Source organism: Salmo salar, chromosome ssa17 (assembly GCF_905237065.1).
Source record: "Salmo salar chromosome ssa17, Ssal_v3.1, whole genome shotgun sequence".
Lineage (NCBI taxonomy): Eukaryota > Metazoa > Chordata > Actinopteri > Salmoniformes > Salmonidae > Salmo > Salmo salar.
Genome location: NC_059458.1, coordinates 51,330,168 through 51,350,942, shown reverse-complemented (window position 1 = coordinate 51,350,942; position 20,775 = coordinate 51,330,168). Strand labels below are relative to the sequence as shown.

General features: G+C 45.0%; 1 protein-coding gene across 4 annotated transcripts; it reads right to left on the bottom strand.

Annotated features, from left to right (window-relative positions):
• Positions 1 to 457: 457 nt before the first annotated feature.
• On the bottom strand, positions 458 to 20,768 carry LOC106576026 (transportin-3). 4 transcript variants are annotated; one of them, XM_014152839.2, is made up of 23 exons: positions 20,479 to 20,768; positions 17,167 to 17,367; positions 16,751 to 16,824; positions 16,342 to 16,498; positions 15,670 to 15,813; positions 15,161 to 15,336; positions 14,836 to 14,974; positions 14,599 to 14,745; positions 14,290 to 14,397; positions 14,084 to 14,175; positions 13,795 to 13,934; positions 13,311 to 13,520; positions 11,110 to 11,201; positions 10,880 to 10,944; positions 10,634 to 10,694; positions 10,229 to 10,369; positions 5,721 to 5,837; positions 5,517 to 5,611; positions 5,132 to 5,288; positions 4,726 to 4,893; positions 4,294 to 4,406; positions 1,422 to 1,513; positions 458 to 1,274 (listed from the first exon to the last, which is right to left on the bottom strand). In XM_014152839.2, the coding sequence occupies exons 1-22, from the start codon at positions 20,590 to 20,592 to the stop codon at positions 1,453 to 1,455; spliced, it is 2,772 nt and encodes a 923-aa protein (XP_014008314.1). In that variant the 5' UTR covers positions 20,593 to 20,768; the 3' UTR covers positions 458 to 1,274; positions 1,422 to 1,452. The 4 variants fall into 4 exon arrangements, with proteins under 4 accessions (XP_014008314.1, XP_014008312.1, XP_014008316.1 ...); XM_014152837.2 differs by having other exon boundaries at positions 10,880 to 10,956; positions 20,479 to 20,767; XM_014152841.2 differs by having other exon boundaries at positions 13,311 to 13,502; positions 20,479 to 20,767.
• Positions 20,769 to 20,775: the final 7 nt, after the last annotated feature.

Genomic DNA, 20,775 nt, shown 5'->3' with positions numbered 1-20,775 from the left:
TTCACCCTCAGATTCTAGGGGGAATTCCAGAACAGTGAAACACCTACCTCCATGTTCACTTTACAGCTGGAAGGGAACCTGTTTGACTTGAACACAGACCGGGTTGTATTGTGAACCTGTTGGCAAATTACCCTTGGAAGGGTGGTGAGTGACATCAGCTATATGGAGTTCTACATGCAGTCACTGGATATGTTGATTGTGAATAGGATCGAAAAGTAGGAGCTTATTAACGTATGGTTGCATGTGTGGAAATGTCACAGCATCTGTCTGGACATTTATCTAAGAACACAACACCTATAGCACACCAAATGCATAATACCAAGGTGTGTACGTGTGGCTGACAGCAGTGGCTCTGCAACAGAACACCTTGGCTAACTGGATTCTGCCAGAGAATGAGTGGGGTTGTGGGTCTGGGATGAACCAATGTCTGAACTCTAAAACATGACACAAAGGCACGTTTGTTCCTCACTGTCGTTTTTATTGTTGCTCACAACATGACAGTGTCTGCCTCCCCAAGAATGGACGATGCCAGAGGTGGAACAAAAAAAAGAATATATACTATTTGCCAGAGTCCCACCTCTCCTTCCCTGGCAATAGAGAACAGTAAAACTCCAGCCAACACGTTTAAAAAGGTCAAAGGTGACGCCAAATCTCCCAGCATTCCCTTCAACCATTTCCTAAATTCCTCCACAAGGCAGTGGTGACCAATTTGGGAAGGGCATCGTGGGTTTGCTATTTATTTTTCTATATGGCACCGACAGCAAGACCATGTTAAAGTTCTAAAGACACATCCATGAAAATAAATCATTTCTCAATTTAAAAACGTACAAGTCTTTTTTTGATGCATTATGATTTGCAACCAGGCACATCCTTTTGTTTTTTTTGTTTTGTTTTTTTTCCTTCCCTTCTCTTGTTCTTTTTGAAGATGGATCCAGAACTAATCCCATTCCATTTCTTTGAGTCGGTGAATTCTCGTTCCTCCTTGGACATGCCCTCCTGCCCCGCCCCCTTTCAACCCTCATGCCACCTGTTACTGTGGCGACAGTGAGGCAGGGGAGCGGAAGGGGGGCGTCTCTTCTCACACGGCCAAAGTCGAAGGCGCGTTTCGTTTACGGGTTCACCCTGTCACTCCAATCCTTGCGATGCGTCTTGATTGGCTTTCCACAGTGCCAAGTCCCGCCCATCTGTCCAGTAGGAGATCCCTTTAGATTCTCGTCTGCTGCGGTCTTCAGCCTCTTTGCCGTCACCTCTGAATGTTGGCCAAAATATTTAACCTGAGGAAGAAAAACAATGGCGATCTTAATGACACTACCAACGTAAATACGATCAGATTTTTTTTGGAACCATCTAAAGACATGGACCGAGAGGAGTCCGCAGATCCCAGTGTGGGGGCTGTTTGGGTTTCTGGGTTGATGCCGTACCTGGTGTTCTGGCAGAGCTCTTTGGGCATGGCTATCGGAACAATCTGGTGAACTCCCGGATAGCCCAGCACACCTGCTTACACTCCTCCGCACTGGAGAGATGGAGAAAGGGCAACGTTATTAATGTGGCGCATTTACATGGTAAAGGTTATTTCAAATGAAATCGGAAAAGAAAAGGTCATTGAACACATTTAGGCTCGCCATTTATTCAAGGTCACTTTATATTAATCTGAACTGAAATTAACCCATGTCTAGCCTGCAATTTGTCTCACAAGACTCCTACTGTGAACTCAAGGTGCTCCCTCAGAAATACTATCGGATTCCTGCTTACAAGCCAAATTAAAGCAGTAAGCACCAGTGACTATATCAATTAAAGAATGGTCAGATGAAGCAGATGCTAAGCTACAGGACTGTTTTGTTAGCACAGACTGGAATATGTTCCGGGATTCCTCCAATGGCATTGAGTAGTACACCACGTCATGGACTTCAATAAGTGCATCGATGACGTCGTCCTCACAGTGACCGTACATACATACCCCAACCAGAAACCATGGATTACAGGCAACATCCGCACTGAGCTAAAAGGCTAGAGCTGCCGCTTTCAAGGAGAGGGACTCTAAACCAGAAGCTTATAAGAAATCCCGCTTTGTCCTCCGACGAACCATCAAACAGGCAAAGCATCAATACAGGACTAAGATCGGTCGTACTGCACCGGCTCTGACGCTCGTCGGATGTGGCAGGGCCTGCAAACCATTACAGACTACAAAAGGGAAGCACAGCCTACTGGACGAGCTAAACTACTTCTATGCTTGCATCGAGGCAAATAACACTGAAACATGCATGAGAGCACCAGCTGTTCCAGAAGACTGATCACCTTTAGACAGGTAAACATTCACAAGGCCGCAGGGCCAGGCGGATTACCAGGACGTGTACTGCGAGCATGAGCTGACCAACTAGCAAGTGTCTTCAATTATATTTTCAAACTCTCCCTGTCCGAGTCTGTAATACCAACATGTTTTAAGCAGACCACCATAGTGCCTGTGCCCAAGAACACTAAGGTAACCTGCCTAAATGACTACCAACCCGTAGCACTCACGTCTGTAGCCATAAAGTGCTTTGAAAGGCTGGTCATGGCTCACAACACCATCATCCCAGAAACCCTAGACCAACTCCAATTTGCATATCGCCCCAACAGATCCACAGATGACTGCCCTTTCCCACCTGGACAAAAGGAACACCTATGTGAGAATGCTATTCATTGACTGCAGCTCAGCATTCAACATCATAGTGCCCTCCAAGCTCATGAATAAGCTAAGGACCCTGGGACTAAACACCTCCCTCTGAAACTGGATCCTGGACTTCCTGTCGGGCCGCCCCCAGGTGGTAAGGGTAGGTAACAACACATCCGCCACGCTGACCCTCAACACAGCCCCCTCAGGGATGCGTGCTCAGCCCCCTCTTGTACTCCTGTTCACTCATGACTGCACGGCCAGGCACGACTCCAACACCATCAAAATTACCGATGACCACCGACAACAATAGGGAGGTGGTCCGAGACCTGGCCGTGTGGTGCCAGGACAACCTCTCCCTCAACTTGATCAAGAGAAAAGGAGATGATTGTGGACTACAAGAAAAAGAGGACCGAGCACGCCCCAATTCTTATCGAAAGGGCTGCAGTGGAGCAGGTTGAGAGCTACAAGTTCCTTGGTGTCCACATCACCAACGAACTAACATGGTTCAAGCACACCATGACAGCCATGAAGCGAGCACAACAAAACCTATTCCCCCTCAGGAGACTGAAAATATTTGGCATGGGTCTTCAGATCCTCAAAAGTTTCTACAGCTGCACCATCGAGAGCATCCTGACTGGTTGAATCACTGCCTGGTACGGCAACTGCTCAGCTTCCGACCGCAAGGCACTACAGAAGGTTGTGCGAACTGCCCAGTACATTTCAGGGCCAAGCTTCCTGCCATCCAGGACCTCTATACCAGGCGGTGTCAGAGGAAGGCCCTGAAAATCGTCAAAGACTCCAGCCACCCTAGTCATAGACTGTTCTCTCTGTTACCACACGGCAAGCGATACTGGAGCGCCAAGTCTAGGTCCAAGAGGCTTCTAAACAGCTTCTACCCACAAGCCGTAAGCCTCCTGAACATCTAGTCAAATGGCTACCCAGACTATTCACATTGCCCTTCCCTCTCCACTGCCACTCTGTTGTCATCTATGCATAGTCACTAACTCTACTTACATGTACATACTACCTCAACTAACCGGTGCCCCCGCACATTGTACCGGCACCCCCCTGTATATTGTTGTTTTTTTTACGGCTCCTCTTTAATTACTTGTTACTTTGATCTCTTATTCTTATCCGTATTTTTTTAAACGGCACTGTCGGTTAGGGGTCATAAGTAAGCTTTTCAGTGTAAGGTCTACACCCGTTGTATATGGCGCATGTGACAAATCAGATCTGACTTTAGCTGTCATGTATCTGAAGCGCACATTCCCTCAGAGACACTGCGTGGGAGGGAGGGTGGAGCGCTGGAGAACTGGGGCAGGGAAGGGACGCTTCTAGGCGAGCTTCAACTTGTGGCAGGGAATCCATGAGGTTTCCCTACTCCGGTTTCCCAGCGTTCCACTGGAGCAGCTTGTTCGAGCACGCCCAGGGACACATGAGCTCTTCCCAGAGTCAGAACATCAACAGCTGACAGGGAGTCAACTACTATGCAGAGTTTCACCTGACATAACTCCTGAACCGATGAGGACAACATGTGGCTAGTTAGATTATTTCTGGCAGGAAGGAATGCACCGGATGGGTACGACTGCACCAGATTACACTTGAGAAGCATGGAAGGAGCGTGGTTGTGATATGCTCACCTGGTGACCTGCTTGTGGAAGTCTGTGAGCTGTTTGTGTGTGACGGTCACTGCCCCGCCTGACGTCTCTTTAGGAAGCCCCTTCAGCGCACTCTCCAGCCAGCGGCAGAACGTCTAGAAAACATATCCGCAACGTTAAACATCAAACGCACATCAGGACGCAATGCAATTGTAGCACTACAACACTTATCTCATGAGTGAAAGTGCTGTCATGCCAATGTCATTGGAAGAGTGTGTGACTATGAATTGTGGTCCCTGTTGAAAGATGTTCTCTTATCGCCATCTTGTGGTATGACAGCGAGCACCTGTTGAAGACCAGTGTATGTGTACATTCAACTGCATATGTATTGTACGAGTACTGTCAGAACCGAAAGAGCTAAGTGTGTGTGTGTGTGTGTGAGAGAGAGAGTCAATGTACGTGTGAGAGACTCACCGGCCTGTCGAACACCATGATCTCCCAGAGCACCTCAGCCACATCGGGGAGTGTGTAAGGTGGCAGGCAGAAGCAGCATGTGTGCATGAGCTGGGTGACCAACTGCTGCCCATGCTGCCCCATGGCCTGGCCTATTAGCTGCTTCCGCAGATCAAAGTCATCCTCGTGCTGAAATGGGAAAACAAACATGACAATCTGACTGTTGTTATTCAGAGGAGACTTGATTGATCGTCAAACAGTGAATCCCCATGTTTGAGCAAGGTGAGGCACAGATTTGCTCATCTTGATGACATAAGGAATAATTTGGGATAGAAATATATTTGTAGATCAGGGATTCTGTGCATTCTGCAACAGAGACGTCAAACAAACGGACTTGAAATAGATTGACTGTTGGGGGCTGACTCACGTCGTTGCTGACGCCCGTGTGGATGAGGTCTCTGACAAACTTCATGACGCTGCAGTTGGCATCCCGGTGGTCGAGTGTCGTAGCCGCGATGGCACACTGGATGATGTGGACGATGATGCCACTGCTGAGCAGGGTGATGGGACTACGCTGGACAAACCTGCAGAGAGAAGAAGCGAGAGACACAGATGGGAAGACAGACATGTCAGAGAGAGAGAGAGAATCTTCTTTATAATCTGAACGCTGTAAAACAAGTATGCCTATGTCAGGTCCCCAGCAACGGTTAGGTTTCATTCCTGCCACTCAGACAAGACCCATTGAAATTAAGTGAACTTATTATTTTGAGGGAGAGGAGCAACAGTTTGAACTGTGTTCCAGTTGATCATACCTGGTGGCGAGTCTGAAAAGGTCATCTACTGTGTCTGGGTGGTTACGGAGACCGTTGGTCTGCTCCAATAGCTGGAAGGTGGGCATACAAAGAGCCTACGGGTAGAGAGAAGGGACAAAGTCAGGTCAAAACCAATAACAACCAGAGTTCCACTGCCACTCTAGTGAACTATGAGTACCTATGAAAGTGGTGTGCGTCCCCTACCTGTAGCATGTCCAGTAGACCTTGTCTGCAGCCCTCCTCCATGCCGTACTCATCCACCAGGATGCTGCCCAGATACAGGAAGCAGGAGTGGGGATACACCTGATACACACTGACCATCTGAAACGCAACATCTTTACACCTGGTACACACATCTTTACACCTGGTACACACTGACCAGAGCTTGACATTCACTTTTGTGACTGAATTTTACCTGTCCAAAAGCTCAGTCTGGCACCCCCCCACACAAAAAATATAACACCAGGGCCAAAAAGTTTGCTGAAAATTGTGTTGTATAATGCAAGGAACCACTTCACAAAATAACATTCATTGTAAATCACTGGTGTTGACAATGGAAGGCTGCTGGTCTCTGATCCCATGAATTATATATCCTACCGTTGGCCCTTGAGCATCCCCCACAAAGTAAAAATAGTGCACTGATAAGCTACTGGATGAAACACGTGGTCCGTCAACCCTCATCCAGGAGAGCTACTGAGTGTGCAGGATTTTGATCCAACCCTGCTCAAACACACCAGTCAGCTTATCAAGGACCTGTTGAGCAATGTGGTGTGTTCCAACAGGGAAGGAGCAAAATCCTGCACACACTCTCCTGGATGAGGGTTGGCCACTCTGCAACATTACAATCAAATATTTGGTCTTTATAAAATAATTCCCTCATTCAATGAACCAGGGATTAAATGGTTAAGGTGGGCGAGGTAGCTAACTTAGAAGTGTATCTATTTGTAAGGTTAAATGATTGTGTTCAGGGGAGATCTTGACAGCATAGGAGTTACTTGTCAATTAGGCTATTCTAAGAATATTTGTTACTATTGAACAGAGGATAATCCTAGACAATTCTGAGCGCGAGAGACGGTTTTACAACTGGAGTATGCAGTATTGTTTCATCAACTGCGCACCCATATCAAATGCATTTTGGCCATTTGCGGTTATTTTCTTCACCTTTATTTAACCAAGTAGGCAAGTTGAGAACAAGTTATCATTTACAATTGCGACCTGGCCAAGATAAAGCAAGCAGTTTGACACATACAACAACAGAGTTACACATGGAGTAAAACAAACATCCAGTCAATAATAAAGTAGAAAAATAAGTCTATATACACAATGTGAGCAAATGAGGTGAGATAAGGGAGGTAAAGGCAAAAAAACCCATGGTTGCAAAGTAAATACAATATAGCAAGTAAAACACTGGAATGGTAGATTTGCAGTGGAAGAAAGTGCAAAGTAGAAATAGAAATAACGGGGTGCAAAGGAGCAAAATAAATAAATAAATAAAGTAGGGGAAGAGGTAGTTGTTTGGGCTAAATTATAGATGGGCTATGTACAGGTGCAGTAATCTGTGAGCTGCTCTGACAGCTGGTGCTTAAAAGCTAGTGAGGGAGATAAGTGTTTCCAGTTTCAGAGATTTTTGTACTTTGTTCCAGTCATTGGCAGCAGAAAACTGGAAGGAGAGGCGGCCGAAGGAGGAATTGGCTTTGGGGGTGACCAGAGAGATATACCTGCTGGAGCGTGTGCTACAGGTGGGTGCTGCTATGGTGACCAGCGAGCTGAGATAAGGGGGAACTTTACCTAGCAGGGTCTTGTAGATGACCTGGAGCCAGTGGGATTGGCGACTAGTATGAAGCGAGGGCCAGCCAACGAAAGCGTGCAGGTCGCAGTGGTGGGTAGTATATGGGGCTTTGGTGACAAAACGGATGGCACTGTGAGAGATTGCATCCAATTTATTGAGTTGGGTATTGGAGGCTATTTTGTAAATGACATTGCCTAAGTCGAGGATCGATAGGATAGTCAGTTTTACGAGGGTATGTTTGGCAGCATGAGTGAAAGATGCTTTGTTGCGAAATAGGAAGCCAATTCTAGATTTAACTTTGGATTGGAGATGTTTGATGTGAGTCTGGAAGGAGAGTTCACAGTCTAACCAGACACTTAGGTATTTGTAGTTGTCCACATATTCTAAGTCAGAACCATCCAGAGTAATGATGCTGGACGGGCGGGCAGTGCAGGCAGCGATCGGTTGAAGAGCATACATTTAGTTTTACTTGTATTTAAGAGCAGTTGGAGGCCACGGAAGGAGAGTTGTATGGCATTGAAGCTCGTCTGGAGGGTTGTTAACACAGTGTCCAAAGAAGGGCCAGAAGTATACAGAATGGTGTCATCTGTGTAGAGGTGGATCAGAGACTCACCAGCAGTAAGAGTGACATCATTGATGTATACAGAGAAAAGAGTCGGCCCAAGAATTTAACCCTGTGGCACACCCATAGAGACTGCCAGAGGTCCGGACAACAGGCCCTCCGATTTGACACACTGAACTCTATCAGAGAAGTAGTTGGTGAACCAGGCGAGGCAATCACTTGAGAAACCAAGGCTATTGAGTCTGCCGATGAGGATGTGGTGATTGACCTGGCCAAAGCTTTCGACTCTGTCAATGAATACGGCTGCACAGTATTGTTTCTTATCGATGGCGGTTAAGATATCGTTTAGGACCTTGAGCGTGGCTGAGGTGCACCCATGACCAGCTCTGAAACCAGATTGCATAGCGGAGAAGGTGCGGTGGGATTCGAAATGGTCGGTAATGTGTTTGTTGACTTGGCTTTCGAAGACTTTAGAAAGGCAGGGTAGGATAGATATAGGTCTGTAGCAGTTTGGGTCAAGAGTGTGTCCCCCTTTGAAGAGGGGGATGACCTCAGCTGCTTTCCCATCTTTGGGAATCTCAGACGACACGAAAGAGATGTTGAACAGGCTAGTAATAGGGGCAACAACAATTTCGGCAGATATTTTTAGAAAGGGTCCAGATTGTCTAGCCCGGCTGATTTGTAGGGGTCCAGATTTTGCAGCTCTTTCAGAACATCAGCTGACTGGATTTGGGAGAAGGAGAAATGGAGAAGGCTTGGGTGATTTGCTGTGGGGGGTAGCCAGGTGGAAAGCATGGCCAGCCGTAGAAAAATGCTTATTGAATTTCTCAATTATAGTGGATTTGTCGGTGGTGACAGAGTTTCCTATCCTCAGTGCAGTGGGCAGCTGGGAGGAGGTGCTCTTATTCTCCAAGGACTTTACAGTGTCCCAGAACTTTGAGTTTGTGTTGCAGGAAGCAAATTTCTGCTTGAAAAAGCTAGCCTTGGCTTTTCTAACTGCCTGTGTATATTGGTTTCTAACTTCCCTGAAAAGTTGCATATCACGGGGGATGTTCGATGCTAATGCAGAACGCCACAGGATGTTTTTGTGTTGGTTAAGGGCAGTCAGGTCTGGAGAGAACCAAAGGCTATATCTGTTCCTGGTTCTACATTTCTTGAATGGGGCATGCTTATTTAAGATGGTGAGGAAGGCTTTTTTTTTAATAACCAGGCATCCTCTACTGAAGGGATGAGGTCAATATCCTTCCAGGATACCCGGGCCAGGTCGATTAGAAAGGCCTGCTCGCTTAAGTGTTTCAGGGAGCATTTGACAGTGATTAGTGGAGGTCGTTTGACCGCTGACCCATTACGGATGCAGGCAATGATCGCTGAGATCTTGATTGAAAACAGCAGAGGTGTAATTTAGAGGGCAAGTTGGTTAGGATGATATCTATGAGGGTGCCCGTGATACCGAATTGCCAGTGGAAAGTTATTTTAGGACGTCAGACATGACATTTAATGCATGCTAATAGTTAATATAGTTAACTAGCGAGATTCAAATTCAAAACATTGTGTAGTTTGGCTGGTTATCGAGTGTCTTTTGCATATCATCATTTTACCTGCTGCGCAAATGTCCCTCTCCGTCTCGCTCTCCCTCCCTCATCCAGAAACTGGCACACAGCTGACAGACACCATTTCTTTACCAGGATTCTTGTTACTGACCAAACATTTGCTATAACTGGGCAAATAGCTCACTAGCAATTATCATCAACAAATGTTCTAACGCGGCTCGCTTTGATCTCAAAAACACACCTCGCGACTGCATGATTGAAAGACCACTTTGCCTGTCAGTGCAGACCTACAATAATTATAGAGTACTCCAACGTCTCTGCAGAGATTGGGAGGACAGTGAGCGAAACATCGTATCCGGATGACAGTAATCAAATTATGATCGAAGTAACCTAATTGTTTGATAGTGATTTTTTCACTCGTCAAGTCAGACCACTTTAAATCTGCTTGTCCAAATAATGTATTTTTACTTTCCCCGGGCAAGCAGACAAGCCTTAATGTTAAGTTCTGCTGACCATCTGAAACACACACATTATATTAAGGACCTATACTAGAGTAAAACAATTCCAGTAACTTCCCAGAAATCTAGATTCAAGAGAGAATAATCAGAAAGCCAGGGAATCCTTCAACCCAGGAGTTTGGAAAAGTTGCAACCCTATACTGTACATTCAGCCTAACTGTCAGTCACCAGTTGCCCTGGGCTCAACAAGCACCCGGTGGCAAAGGATTTTGTATACACAAGTAACAGACGCCAACCAAGATTTATCCATCTGTATATGGGGCGTATCGTGAACCAAACACAGGGACACGCACCTGTGTGACGAGTGGCTGTAGTAGAGAGGCAGAGCCCTTGCCCACGCAGCGCACAGCGAACCGCAGACAGCGACAGCAGCGCTCCACGATGCGGTTATCAGCCTGGTGTGTGTTCAGAGTCTCTGATAGGACCGGCCAGATCTACAGAGAACCAAGGAAACACCCAATATAGATTTGGCATGAGAAGCTGCGGGAATGACTGTACTCAATCATGGCCTCAAGTTGGAGTTAAAATCTGCAAGGGAGAGAAGCATCAGGATAGTTGAGCACCAGAATAGCCCCATTAAAACACAGTCCAATTAATGGGTTGAACAACGCAGGTTGTATGCAATGGTAGCTTTGTCCAAATACAAAAGAAAATGGATATAAAAATCTAGAGGGTGAAAAAACTGACAGTTGCTTTACCTCCTGGATAACTTTCTGACATGGGTGTGTCTGGCCATTCTCTACAATGGGGTTTGTGTGTCTGAAAAAAACAAACAAAAAAAACCATTAATATGAACATTTCTGCTTAAAATATTAAACCACCAACCCAAATCCTCATATCTGTATAGCTACATAAGACAGGTCATGACCTGTGCAACCAGGAGATATATATATAATAATAATAATAATAATAATAATAATGTGTTATAATTGGGTTGAGCGAACCGGAAGATGACTGCTAGTCTGTCCAGCCAGACAGTGGGGTCAGCAGCTTTCCCATTCCTGGGGTCCTGAGAGAGAAGCTGAATATAAGAGACAAATAAGCAAACCTGTTGGTATCACACAAATCCCCAATCCTGTTAGTAGAATTGTGTAACACTACAATAGTGTTACACAATTCTACTAAGGTACCTCACACACACAACCAACAACCAAAACGGCAGACCACCACACACCTTTTTGAGGGCCATGACCTGCACAGCACACAGGTCACTCAAACACTCGGCGATCTTCTCCAGGGGCAGGCGAGCCAGGACCAGTGCTGTACCTGCAAGGTAAAACAACCAGCGTTACCATGGTGACAGAGCAACACCACTGTAATACAAATCAACCTCAGTAGGCAATCAAACAAAAAGACAAACGGAACATCGAGCCACAGTCCAGAGAGAACAAATTGCTGACATATGGACCAGCAATTGAGAGACATTCATAAAACAAGAGATTGAAAGTGAGAGACAGAATAGAGGAGTGGAGCAGAAAGGTGTCATGGTACGCTGACGATTCATGTTCTTTTAAATCGGCAATTCTCGTCACTGGGGCTGTAGTGGAGCAGGTTGAGAGCTTCAAGTTTCTTGGCGTCCACGTCAAACAAACAAACTATCATGGTCCAAAACACACCAAGACAGTTGTGAAGAGGGCACAAAAACACCTTTTACCCCTCAGGAGACCAAAAAGATTTGGCATGGGTCCTCAAAAGGTTCTACAGCTGCACCGGAGAGCACCGACTGGTTGCATCACCAGCACAACCTCCAACCACAAGGCACTACAGAGGGTACATCACTGGGGCCAAGCTTCCTGCCATCCAGGATCTCTATACCAGACAGTGTAAGAGGAAGGCCCTAAAAAAAATTGCCATGAGCTCCAGCCACCCTAGTCATAGACGGTTCTCTCTGCTACCGCACGGAAAGCGGTACCGGAGGGCCAAGTCTAGGTCAAAAAGGCTTCAACCCCCAAGCCATAAGACTCCTTAACATCTAATCAAATGGCTACCCAGACTATTTGCATTTTCCCCACACCATCTTTACACGGCTGTTACTCTATCCCTGCAGTGTCATTTTACCTCGACTAACCGGTGCCCCTGCACATTGACTCTGTACCGGAACCCCCTGTATATATAGTCTCATTGTTATTTTATTGATGCTCCTTAATAAATGTTTTATATAGCTATTTTTTCTTAAACTACATTGTTTGATAAGGGCTTGTAAGTAAGCATTTCACACTTGTTGATTCGGCGCATGTAACAAATAAAATTCTATTCGATTTTTGATCCCTGCACAGCCTCAGGGTATAGATCCTTTTTCGAACCTCGCTGGATTAAATGCACCATATTAAAAAAAATTAAATACAACTTTAACATTACTGTGTATTTTACCAATAAAACGGTCTGACGGTGAAGTGGAAATACTCTGTAATCATATCCCAAAATAAATAAATTCTCTCACTACAATAGAAAGTTACCCAATTTAGAGAAGATCTTGCTACCATGGAAAGGACAACACCTGTCTATTTGAGGAGAAAAAATATATAAAAACATTTGATTAATTATTTAGTCATATCCCAGTGTACCTTTTTACTCATGGCCCTACCTACAGTCATTTACTTTGTTTTTTTTTCACTTCATTTGGAACAGGCCTATTTATATAAATAAATACGAATTAGGAAGGCAGAAATGACTAAATATTAAAGCATTGGACCTCTCACTTAAGGCATACAAAATCTATACTTATATCCGAACTGGTTCTCTAGCAGATTAGTAAGAATGGCTCACCCAGTGTTCAAGAATGATTTTTTATTTTTTTGTGATTAAAAAAAAAAAATCTTCATTCAGAATACAACTTCACACTTTCAGATATTTTTTTAAAAACAAGACATAGAAAGCTGGTTTCAATTTCAGTTTAATCCATCAGAAAAGACAGAACAAATATTTCATCGTTTTGATGTCTTCACTATTATTGTACAATGTAGAAAATAGTAAAAATAAAGAAAAACCCTTGAATGAGTAGGTGTCCAAACTTTCGACTGGTACTGTATGCAAGTGTATATATGGCAACTAGAAATCAAAACGGGATGATCTTCAGAGATAGATGGGAGGGGTTGAGGGTAGCTGAAGTATGGGACTAAAAAAATAAAAAAATAAGATATGCCATGTAAAATACATTGTGTCCGTAAAAGGTTAATAGTACGTATAAGCTGGAAGTAGAAGCCTAACTATTGTTGTCCATTCGTTTACTACAATTAGGGGAGGGGTGGTAGGGTTAGGGGAAAATATACATACAAAAAAAAGTGGGGGACTGAAAATACAGACAAATACACTGATTGTGTCTTCTATCCACACCATAAAAATTATGTAAATAAAATAAGGATGGCATAAGGTTACCTTTGAGGAGGCCTACGGCGGCTTCGGTCGTCAGGGCGAAGGAGTCGAGGGCACGGGCGATGTCCAGCAGGCCCTGGAAGTGCTGGGCCATATGGTCCCGACACACAGAGCAGATGTTATGGATGGCCTTGGCCGCCACGGAAGCCAAGGTCTTCTCCCTCAGGCCCTTCATCAGGTAGTTCAGCACGGGGTCTGTGACATAGAGCGGGGCTAAGGTCATGCACACATCCAGAGTATACAGCCAACAGAGGCGCACAGACAGAGGCGCACATTCGTAACACAGCAGGGACATAACAAAACAGAGCGACAGGCATTTGACACAGGAAGGAACAAGGAATGGAAAAATAAAGAAAAATGACAAGGAAATAGAGATGTACTCAAAACGAGGGGCATACACACATGAAGATGAACCTCTAAATCGATGAACTCAATCACTCAGGACCCGAGCTAAGATATTGACCGTAAACGTGACGACTGAACCTACCTAGGAACCGCGGGTTGCGGTCAACGACCTCGCTCATCTCCCCCACCAGCTCAATGCTGGTGTAGCGCACGGCGATATGGACAGTCTCTGGCAGCAGCACCACCTGCTCTAACACCTCTGTCAGGGTGGGGTTGTTCTCACTGACAGGGGGAAAGCATTAACACGGTACACAAACACCTTGGGGGAAGGATATACAAATCAACAAGTAGCTGTACACATTCTATACGGTGGGGAAGCGATTTAGTCATCGCACATTATGACTCATTAACAGAACGAAGAGGACACTCACGGGTCTACACTCTTGGCGATGGCGGCCATGATGAAGAGAACAGCCTCAGTCACCTCCCAGGGAGGGTTCCCTTCTTTTAGAGTGGAGTACAACTGAGAGAGCAAGAGGGAGGAAAGGAGAGAGAAAAAAAGAAAGAGAAGGAAGTCGGTATAGTTTGTCATCTTAATGACGTCATTTGAACTTGTAATTTCTAAAAGGGTAGCTACCTGGGAGAAACATTCCATGGAGCCCACAAGGAAAATGACATCCTTCACAAGATCAGACACCCTCATCCTGAACTCCCCAAAGTCATCAGTATCTTCTGGGATGCCCTCCTGTGGATCAAACCAAAAGTGGAGACCGTGAATGAATGATATAGTGCTGCCAAAGTTAAATGATGTACTGAAATACTTCATTAGATGCACATGGTTATGGGATTCTACAATCAGATATGACACAAGAAGAGTATTGGGGAGTACGGTCGGCATCACTGGAGTTGGTTAAGGACTGCTTGTCATGTGGTGGGTGGTCCTTACGTGGTCGGGGTCTAGTTGGCAGTGGCGGGCCAGGCCGTGCAGCAGTCTCTGGATATAGGGTCTGAAGATGCCGTGGAGGGCAGGGTCGTTGGTCTTATACAGGTTCTCTCCCAGACGATACCAGAAGTTAAAGGAGATCTCCACGACCTGAGATGAACCAGAAGAGAACGCACACACTTGAAATCCACACAAAGCAACAGAGCGTGTGCGCGTGTGTGTGTATCATGTGTTGTGTACCTCATATTGAGGGTGTCCTGCGCAGATGAGCAGTAGCTCAAGTGTCCGCAGGTCTCCCATGCCCTGGCCTGGACTCCTGACTGTCGTCTCCAGAAACGTCTCACACAACTCAGTGAAGATCCTACAGTAATTCAACACTCTGAGAACAAAAGGAGAAGGAGAGAGTTGTGGATATAAGTTATCATTCTTTTCTTCCACACAGAGGAGAGAAGAGCTCAACATCAAGAGCAATGGAGAGGAGAGATAGGTTTGGGGCAGGAAGGGGTGTGGTGATTGGATAGGTGATCTTGGTGTAGGTATGAAAAAGGGAGTAGCGTGTTTGTACTTGTCGAGGTCCTCCCGTGCCACGGCCATGTGGTAGGCCGTCTCCAGCGTGAGGACGCCCTGGAAGAGCTGCAGGGCCAGGGGCATGTGCGTGTCCACGTTCTCGATGGCGTACAGCGCTGAACACACGCAGTCGGACGCGGCCTCGTGCAGGTTAGTGGACGTCTCGTCTCTCTGCTGCCAAACAAACAGACAAAAAAAAAAAAAGAGAACAGTACATCAAAGAGATGTCCCGGCTGAAAAATATAAACGATGCACTGTGCATACAAGCGACTAGCATTCAAAACCGGCATAAATTATTGCCCTGCCCCCCCAATAGTTGTTGCAGAAATAAGGGTTAGGATCAAACGCCACTACAATGTTGAGAGAGACTTTGGGAGTATCCTAAAAGTTGTTTGTTTTTGGGTGTGTTTCACTAGCACTGTTAATTTGTGATTCCAAAATGTGATGAGAGAGAGCGAGAGAAAGCCAGACAAAGAGGGAGAGAAAGAGACCGAGACACAGACATACCAGCACTTGGAAAAGGACCATGAGGAGCTGGTTGTTGGCCATAAAGTTGCTGTCCAGGACTCCCAGGTTGAACCAGCTGCCCAGACAGCGGAACACCTTGATCAGCATTTTCTCATTGCTGCCCGACTTCTCCACACACGTCATCTGTAGACAGAGTGACAACACACACGCGCACTAACAACACAGACCCTTATCAAAACCACAATGCGGTGTCCAAAGCCAAATGCACAAGGAAGTTCACCCAACAAAACAGTCACGACAGGTGTAATCAATATTGACTCCAGGCAAATTGCTGATTGTAGGTTGAAGTAACCCTCGACACAAACAGTTTAGTTCTGTTTCTTTTCTGTTCATTTTGGGAGGACAACTCCTACATTCTTACACTTAATCCTCACAAACATCTACTGTCAACCTTGGACATTCTGCAGAGAAAGATATACTGCAAAGTGAGTGGTTTAGTTTGTCCCTCTAAGGTAGTAGTTGAAAAGCTGTGTGATAATGAGGCTGTACACCCCAGGGTTTCAAATTAAGATGAACCCATGGGAGGTCTGCTTATCCGGTAAGGGGGAGTGGTGGCGGGTGCTCTAGTTTAGACCAGCTTAATCAGGTGGGTAAAATAGGCTAGTATGTGAGAGTGTTGGCAAGAGAAAGAGGAATGGATAGAACTCTCACCAGTAGGGTGACCACAGTACTGGAGTAATAGGCCAGGTCCTCGATGATCTCTGTCCTGCGATTGGCTCCGATGCGTAGGGAGCGGCTGTGGACCTCCTCGGGGAGCACTGTAAGGATCTCTATCAGAAACGTCATGGAGCTGACGTCATTGCTATACCTGAGAAAAAGAGAGAGACAGAGAAAGAGGGGCAAGGAGAGACGGCAGCAGTCGTTTATGAGAAAATTAGCATGAAGGAGATGTATTTTAAGCTTAATGTCACCTCAAACATACCAACTCATTAACTATTTTCAATAGCATTCAACTTTATAGAACCACCTACAGTGGTCTAATATCCTGTAAATCTTGCATTGTGTTATCCACAGCTGTGATCCGAGATGGGTGGTTGAGAGCTAATGGGAGGGGTCTTACTTTTCAATGAGGGTGTGGACACAGCCCTTCCAGGAGGCCATCTGTAGGGCGAGGTCTGCAATGGCCAGAGCGAGCTGAGAATGGGACAAGAGAAATGAGACAAGCAACCAGGAAGAACTTGTAAGGATTAGAGTATCTTAATGCCACATAATATTGTACTTGTTAAAGTGTACCACAGCTACTCCTCTGTAGTGGTACATTGGGGGTAAATGCTAGATTTCTATTGTGCATTGCTAAGCCTTTGGGACATTTAGATGGGCAGTGGGACATTCCTTGAGAGCATTCTAGGAGCATAAAGTCTGCAGACAGAAATCCAAGTCATCCTGGAGTTTCAGTGGTCACTGTGACAGGGTGGACAATAACTGGACGGGAAGGGCGTTAGCCCAAGTTACATCAATGGACGAGGCGGCTATTACCTGGGTGACGATGATGGGGGAGAGGTCTTTGAGGCTCTGTATGTGTGAGAGCAGGGAGTCTCGGAGGGCGATATGGGTCTCTGGGGGGAGCTCAAAGAACGACATCTGGATCTTCATCTTCATGGTCTGGGCGGCAAAGTAACAAGATTCCACGTCCTGTTTCAGCTGGAGGAGCTGGTCTGCCATCTCCCACGCGTACATCTGCGGGGAGGGGAGAAAAGTTATCGCCACCATTAACTGTATTCAGACAGTACATATTCCTATTCATTCCTTTACACTTGTGTGTATAAGGTAGTTGTGAAATTGTTAGGTTATATTACTTGTTAGATATTACTGCATGGTCGGAACTAGAAGCACAAGCATTTCGCTACACTCGCATTAACATCTGCTAACCATGTGTATGTGACAAATAAAATGTGAAGGTTACCGAAACAAGTAGGTCAAAAACCAGGGTAGTGGTAAACCCAGCAGTTTTACACACACAGGCCTACACAGCTAAATGGTCTGTAAAGGATACCCAGGAACAATCTACTGACTAAACAGGGTGGAAAGGACACACACTGCTGCTTGTAGGACTTGTAATAAAATATTTTATAACATTCCTTTTTGTAATAACTGCTACAGTGGCAAATATGAAAATCAGAGCTTATTCCAAAATAAAACAACCCCCCCATGCGGCTGCACTTGTCATCCCAGGACAGTCCCGTATTTCAGGCCCATTTCAAGTGTCCCGACATTTCTTTCTACAAAAAAAGGTCCTTTTGTCAGCAAGACACATTGTCAAAAAAAAAAATGTCACAACAAAAAGTCCATGTTCATCCACTCCATTAGCCTAGGCTATAACCCCCTAAACAGACATGATCCACACTGAAAAACAGACAAAACAGTTTGACAAAGAGCATATTTTCATCAGAATAATTATGCATAGGCCTACTCACAAAACACATGCAATGGCTGTCATTCAACACCATGCAGTGTTCAATGTGGAATTGTTAATCCATTTAGAAAATTACAAAGAACAAGCAGAATAAACTAAATTGAACATCCGTATATCGAAAAGAAAGATTTTGGTTTGTAACCCTGGAAAAAAAAGGTCTTTCAACTAGCCACATTGAGCCCAGTTTCAAATGATCACTGAGAATAACTGTTGCAGAGTTGAGATGCGCGTCACTTCTGTTATGTTACATCATGTTTTTTTTACTATAAAATAGGTGTCGACTGTGATAAGGTCTCAGGAAATAAGCGTTGTCTACTAAATTAACAAAGCAAGGCTATGCAATTGCACAGCCATAGACTTCTACAAGCAAGTGCCACTGCTGAGGTTACTGCCTTTTTGAAGACTGTTCCACAATATAATATAACCAGTTGATAGTAAAGTTTCAATAACTTGCTGTAAATTGACAATATATATGGGGCAATTTAGCAATTAGGATTTGTTATCTGTAATGGTTATGATAAATTAGGTATTGTTGCGCAGTGTTGGCATAGGCCTACTGGAAAAATGTGAACATTGAATTATTGTATTTTTTTTAAATAAATATTTTTTCCCATTCGAGAACTCAGAAAAAAATAGTGAGTACTGGAACAGTCCAAATGTTTTTAAAATGCCCATCCTAGTAAATGGATCACTATGCTTACATTTTCAGTTCTGCATCCCTACCTACTCAACATATTTCTAAACCCTAATCCCTCAAAGACCCAAAAGGAGTAGGCCTATTTACAAATACAGTAGACCAAATCTGATATCCTTCCAATGCGTTCACCATCAGGTGTCTTTAGTTAGCTGCCTTCATAGAGGGCTTGTTGCCTTAACCAACAGTTGGTCTGCTGTTAGACATTCTGGAGAATGGTATAAGGACTGTAAAGTATAACCTGGTAAAATGTGTATGAGAATTTACATTGCAAAGTTTAACAGCCAAGCCCCTTGCCCATTTGTCCCCAGTGTCCAGTATGTCCTGGCAGCCAGGGAAAAAAGCTGCTGACAGCACAGATCACATACAGTGCTCATCACTCAGATGGCTCCTGCTCTCCCAAATTAGACCGTTCAGATCCCCAAGTGCCAGCAGACTCAGGAAGTTGCTGGTGTCACAGTCTAACGTGTTTTAAAACATGTTAAGCAACATTGCATTTTTTCTTAAGGAATCAATATTTGACTTTGTGAGGCCTTTCTGTGCGAACTGCATGATAATGGGGTGGAAATTGCGTTTTTTAATCCAGTTACCCTCAATGCAACCTGCGGGAAGGCCATTATTATATAAATTATCACAGTAATAAATTAAAGTTGGTAGGAATACGTAGGTTGCATGTAGGTGGGCCGTATTTCAATCACTGATTGTCCGATGACAGACAATGATTTCATTTCCTGCAGGAGTCAAGACAGTAACCAATGAATATGCGGAAACCGGACCGATGCAGCACCATGGGAGGAAAAAAAACAAACAGATGCGGAAATAATAAAACGGCTAACGTCAACCAGCAGCAAACAAATAAGTGCCACATACCATTTACCCAACAGTATCAACATAAATGCAAGTTGTTAGTGTAACTAGCCAAGTTAACGTTCGCGGACTAACTCAAAGCAAAAGCCTACATGGCAATATCGCTAGCCCGCTAACCTAACGTTATCTAGCGAGACAACACGCCCCTCTACTTAGCAATTTAGCCATATGTGGCTAAAACGGCAAGTATGCTAGCAAGTATTGGACGCTATCACGGTGGCCACCCTCGCCTCGCGCTCTTCCTGTGCCATGACCGGCTAACGTTGCTGTCATTAGCGCGAACTACTAATTATGTAAAGACAGCTACTGTAGTTGGCTAGGGTTAACTAAACAACTAGCTAGCAATAACTGGATGTTAACTAGTTATGTTGTGTGTGGATAACTAACTAGCATTTTCAAACACCATGGGTCGTTTGATGACTACACGCGAGAAAAAGCGAGCTACTGTTTGCCTTCATTACCTTCGTTGCACCGAGAAACCCCCCATAGATGTAACCCCGTTTCCAGTTGACAGTTACTAGCAGGCTAGTAGTAGAAAAGGGAACTGTGTGGCTAATGCTAACTAGTTAGTTATCTAACAAACCAGCTTGACTAAGCTAACTAGCTAATGCTATGCAGTTTGTTGCTAGCTAGCGTGTGAATCTATGCTCATTCATTCGTTGTTGGGTTAGCATACACAAATCCAATGGTTTTATATCACCACGGTATTACGCATTCTGATGCAATGTTTTGTTTTCGGCCTCACACGACCTGTCTAGCCATGTCTTGTTCTAGGCCCATTCCAAGTCCCCCCCCATCTCTCAAGTTTACTTACCGATCTCTGTAGCTCCCCCAGCCACACTGAGGCTCGCTCTTTACCGGCGGGGTCCGGATCATGATAAAGAGCCTGAACAGCTTGATACACAAGTGCGACTGTCGGTTTCTCCATAGCGCTATGCTACGTTCCGGGTTACAGTTTATGGTAAATGCGAAGGCGCTACAAGTTCCACAGTTTATGTTCAGACGGGGTAATATTTATTCGTTAGTTGTGCTCGCTGTTCCGACCGCCATCTCAATCGCACACAGGTTCCCCGTGTGTGTCACCGACAAACGCCCCCGTCTAGAAATACAG

What these genes read in the sequence shown, in the direction of transcription:
- LOC106576026 (XM_014152837.2), bottom strand. Translation starts at nt 20,592, where the DNA reads ATGGAGAAACCGACAGTCGCACTTGTGTATCAAGCTGTTCAGGCTCTT. An exon ending in CCCCCATCATCGTCACCCAG is followed by an intron (nt 16,825 to 17,166) that starts GTAATAGCCGCC and finishes TCCCATTCTCAG; the next exon opens with CTCGCTCTGGCCATTGCAGA. An exon ending in CTTTTCAGACTCGCCACCAG is followed by an intron (nt 5,289 to 5,516) that starts GTATGATCAACT and finishes TTCTCTCTGCAG; the next exon opens with GTTTGTCCAGCGTAGTCCCA.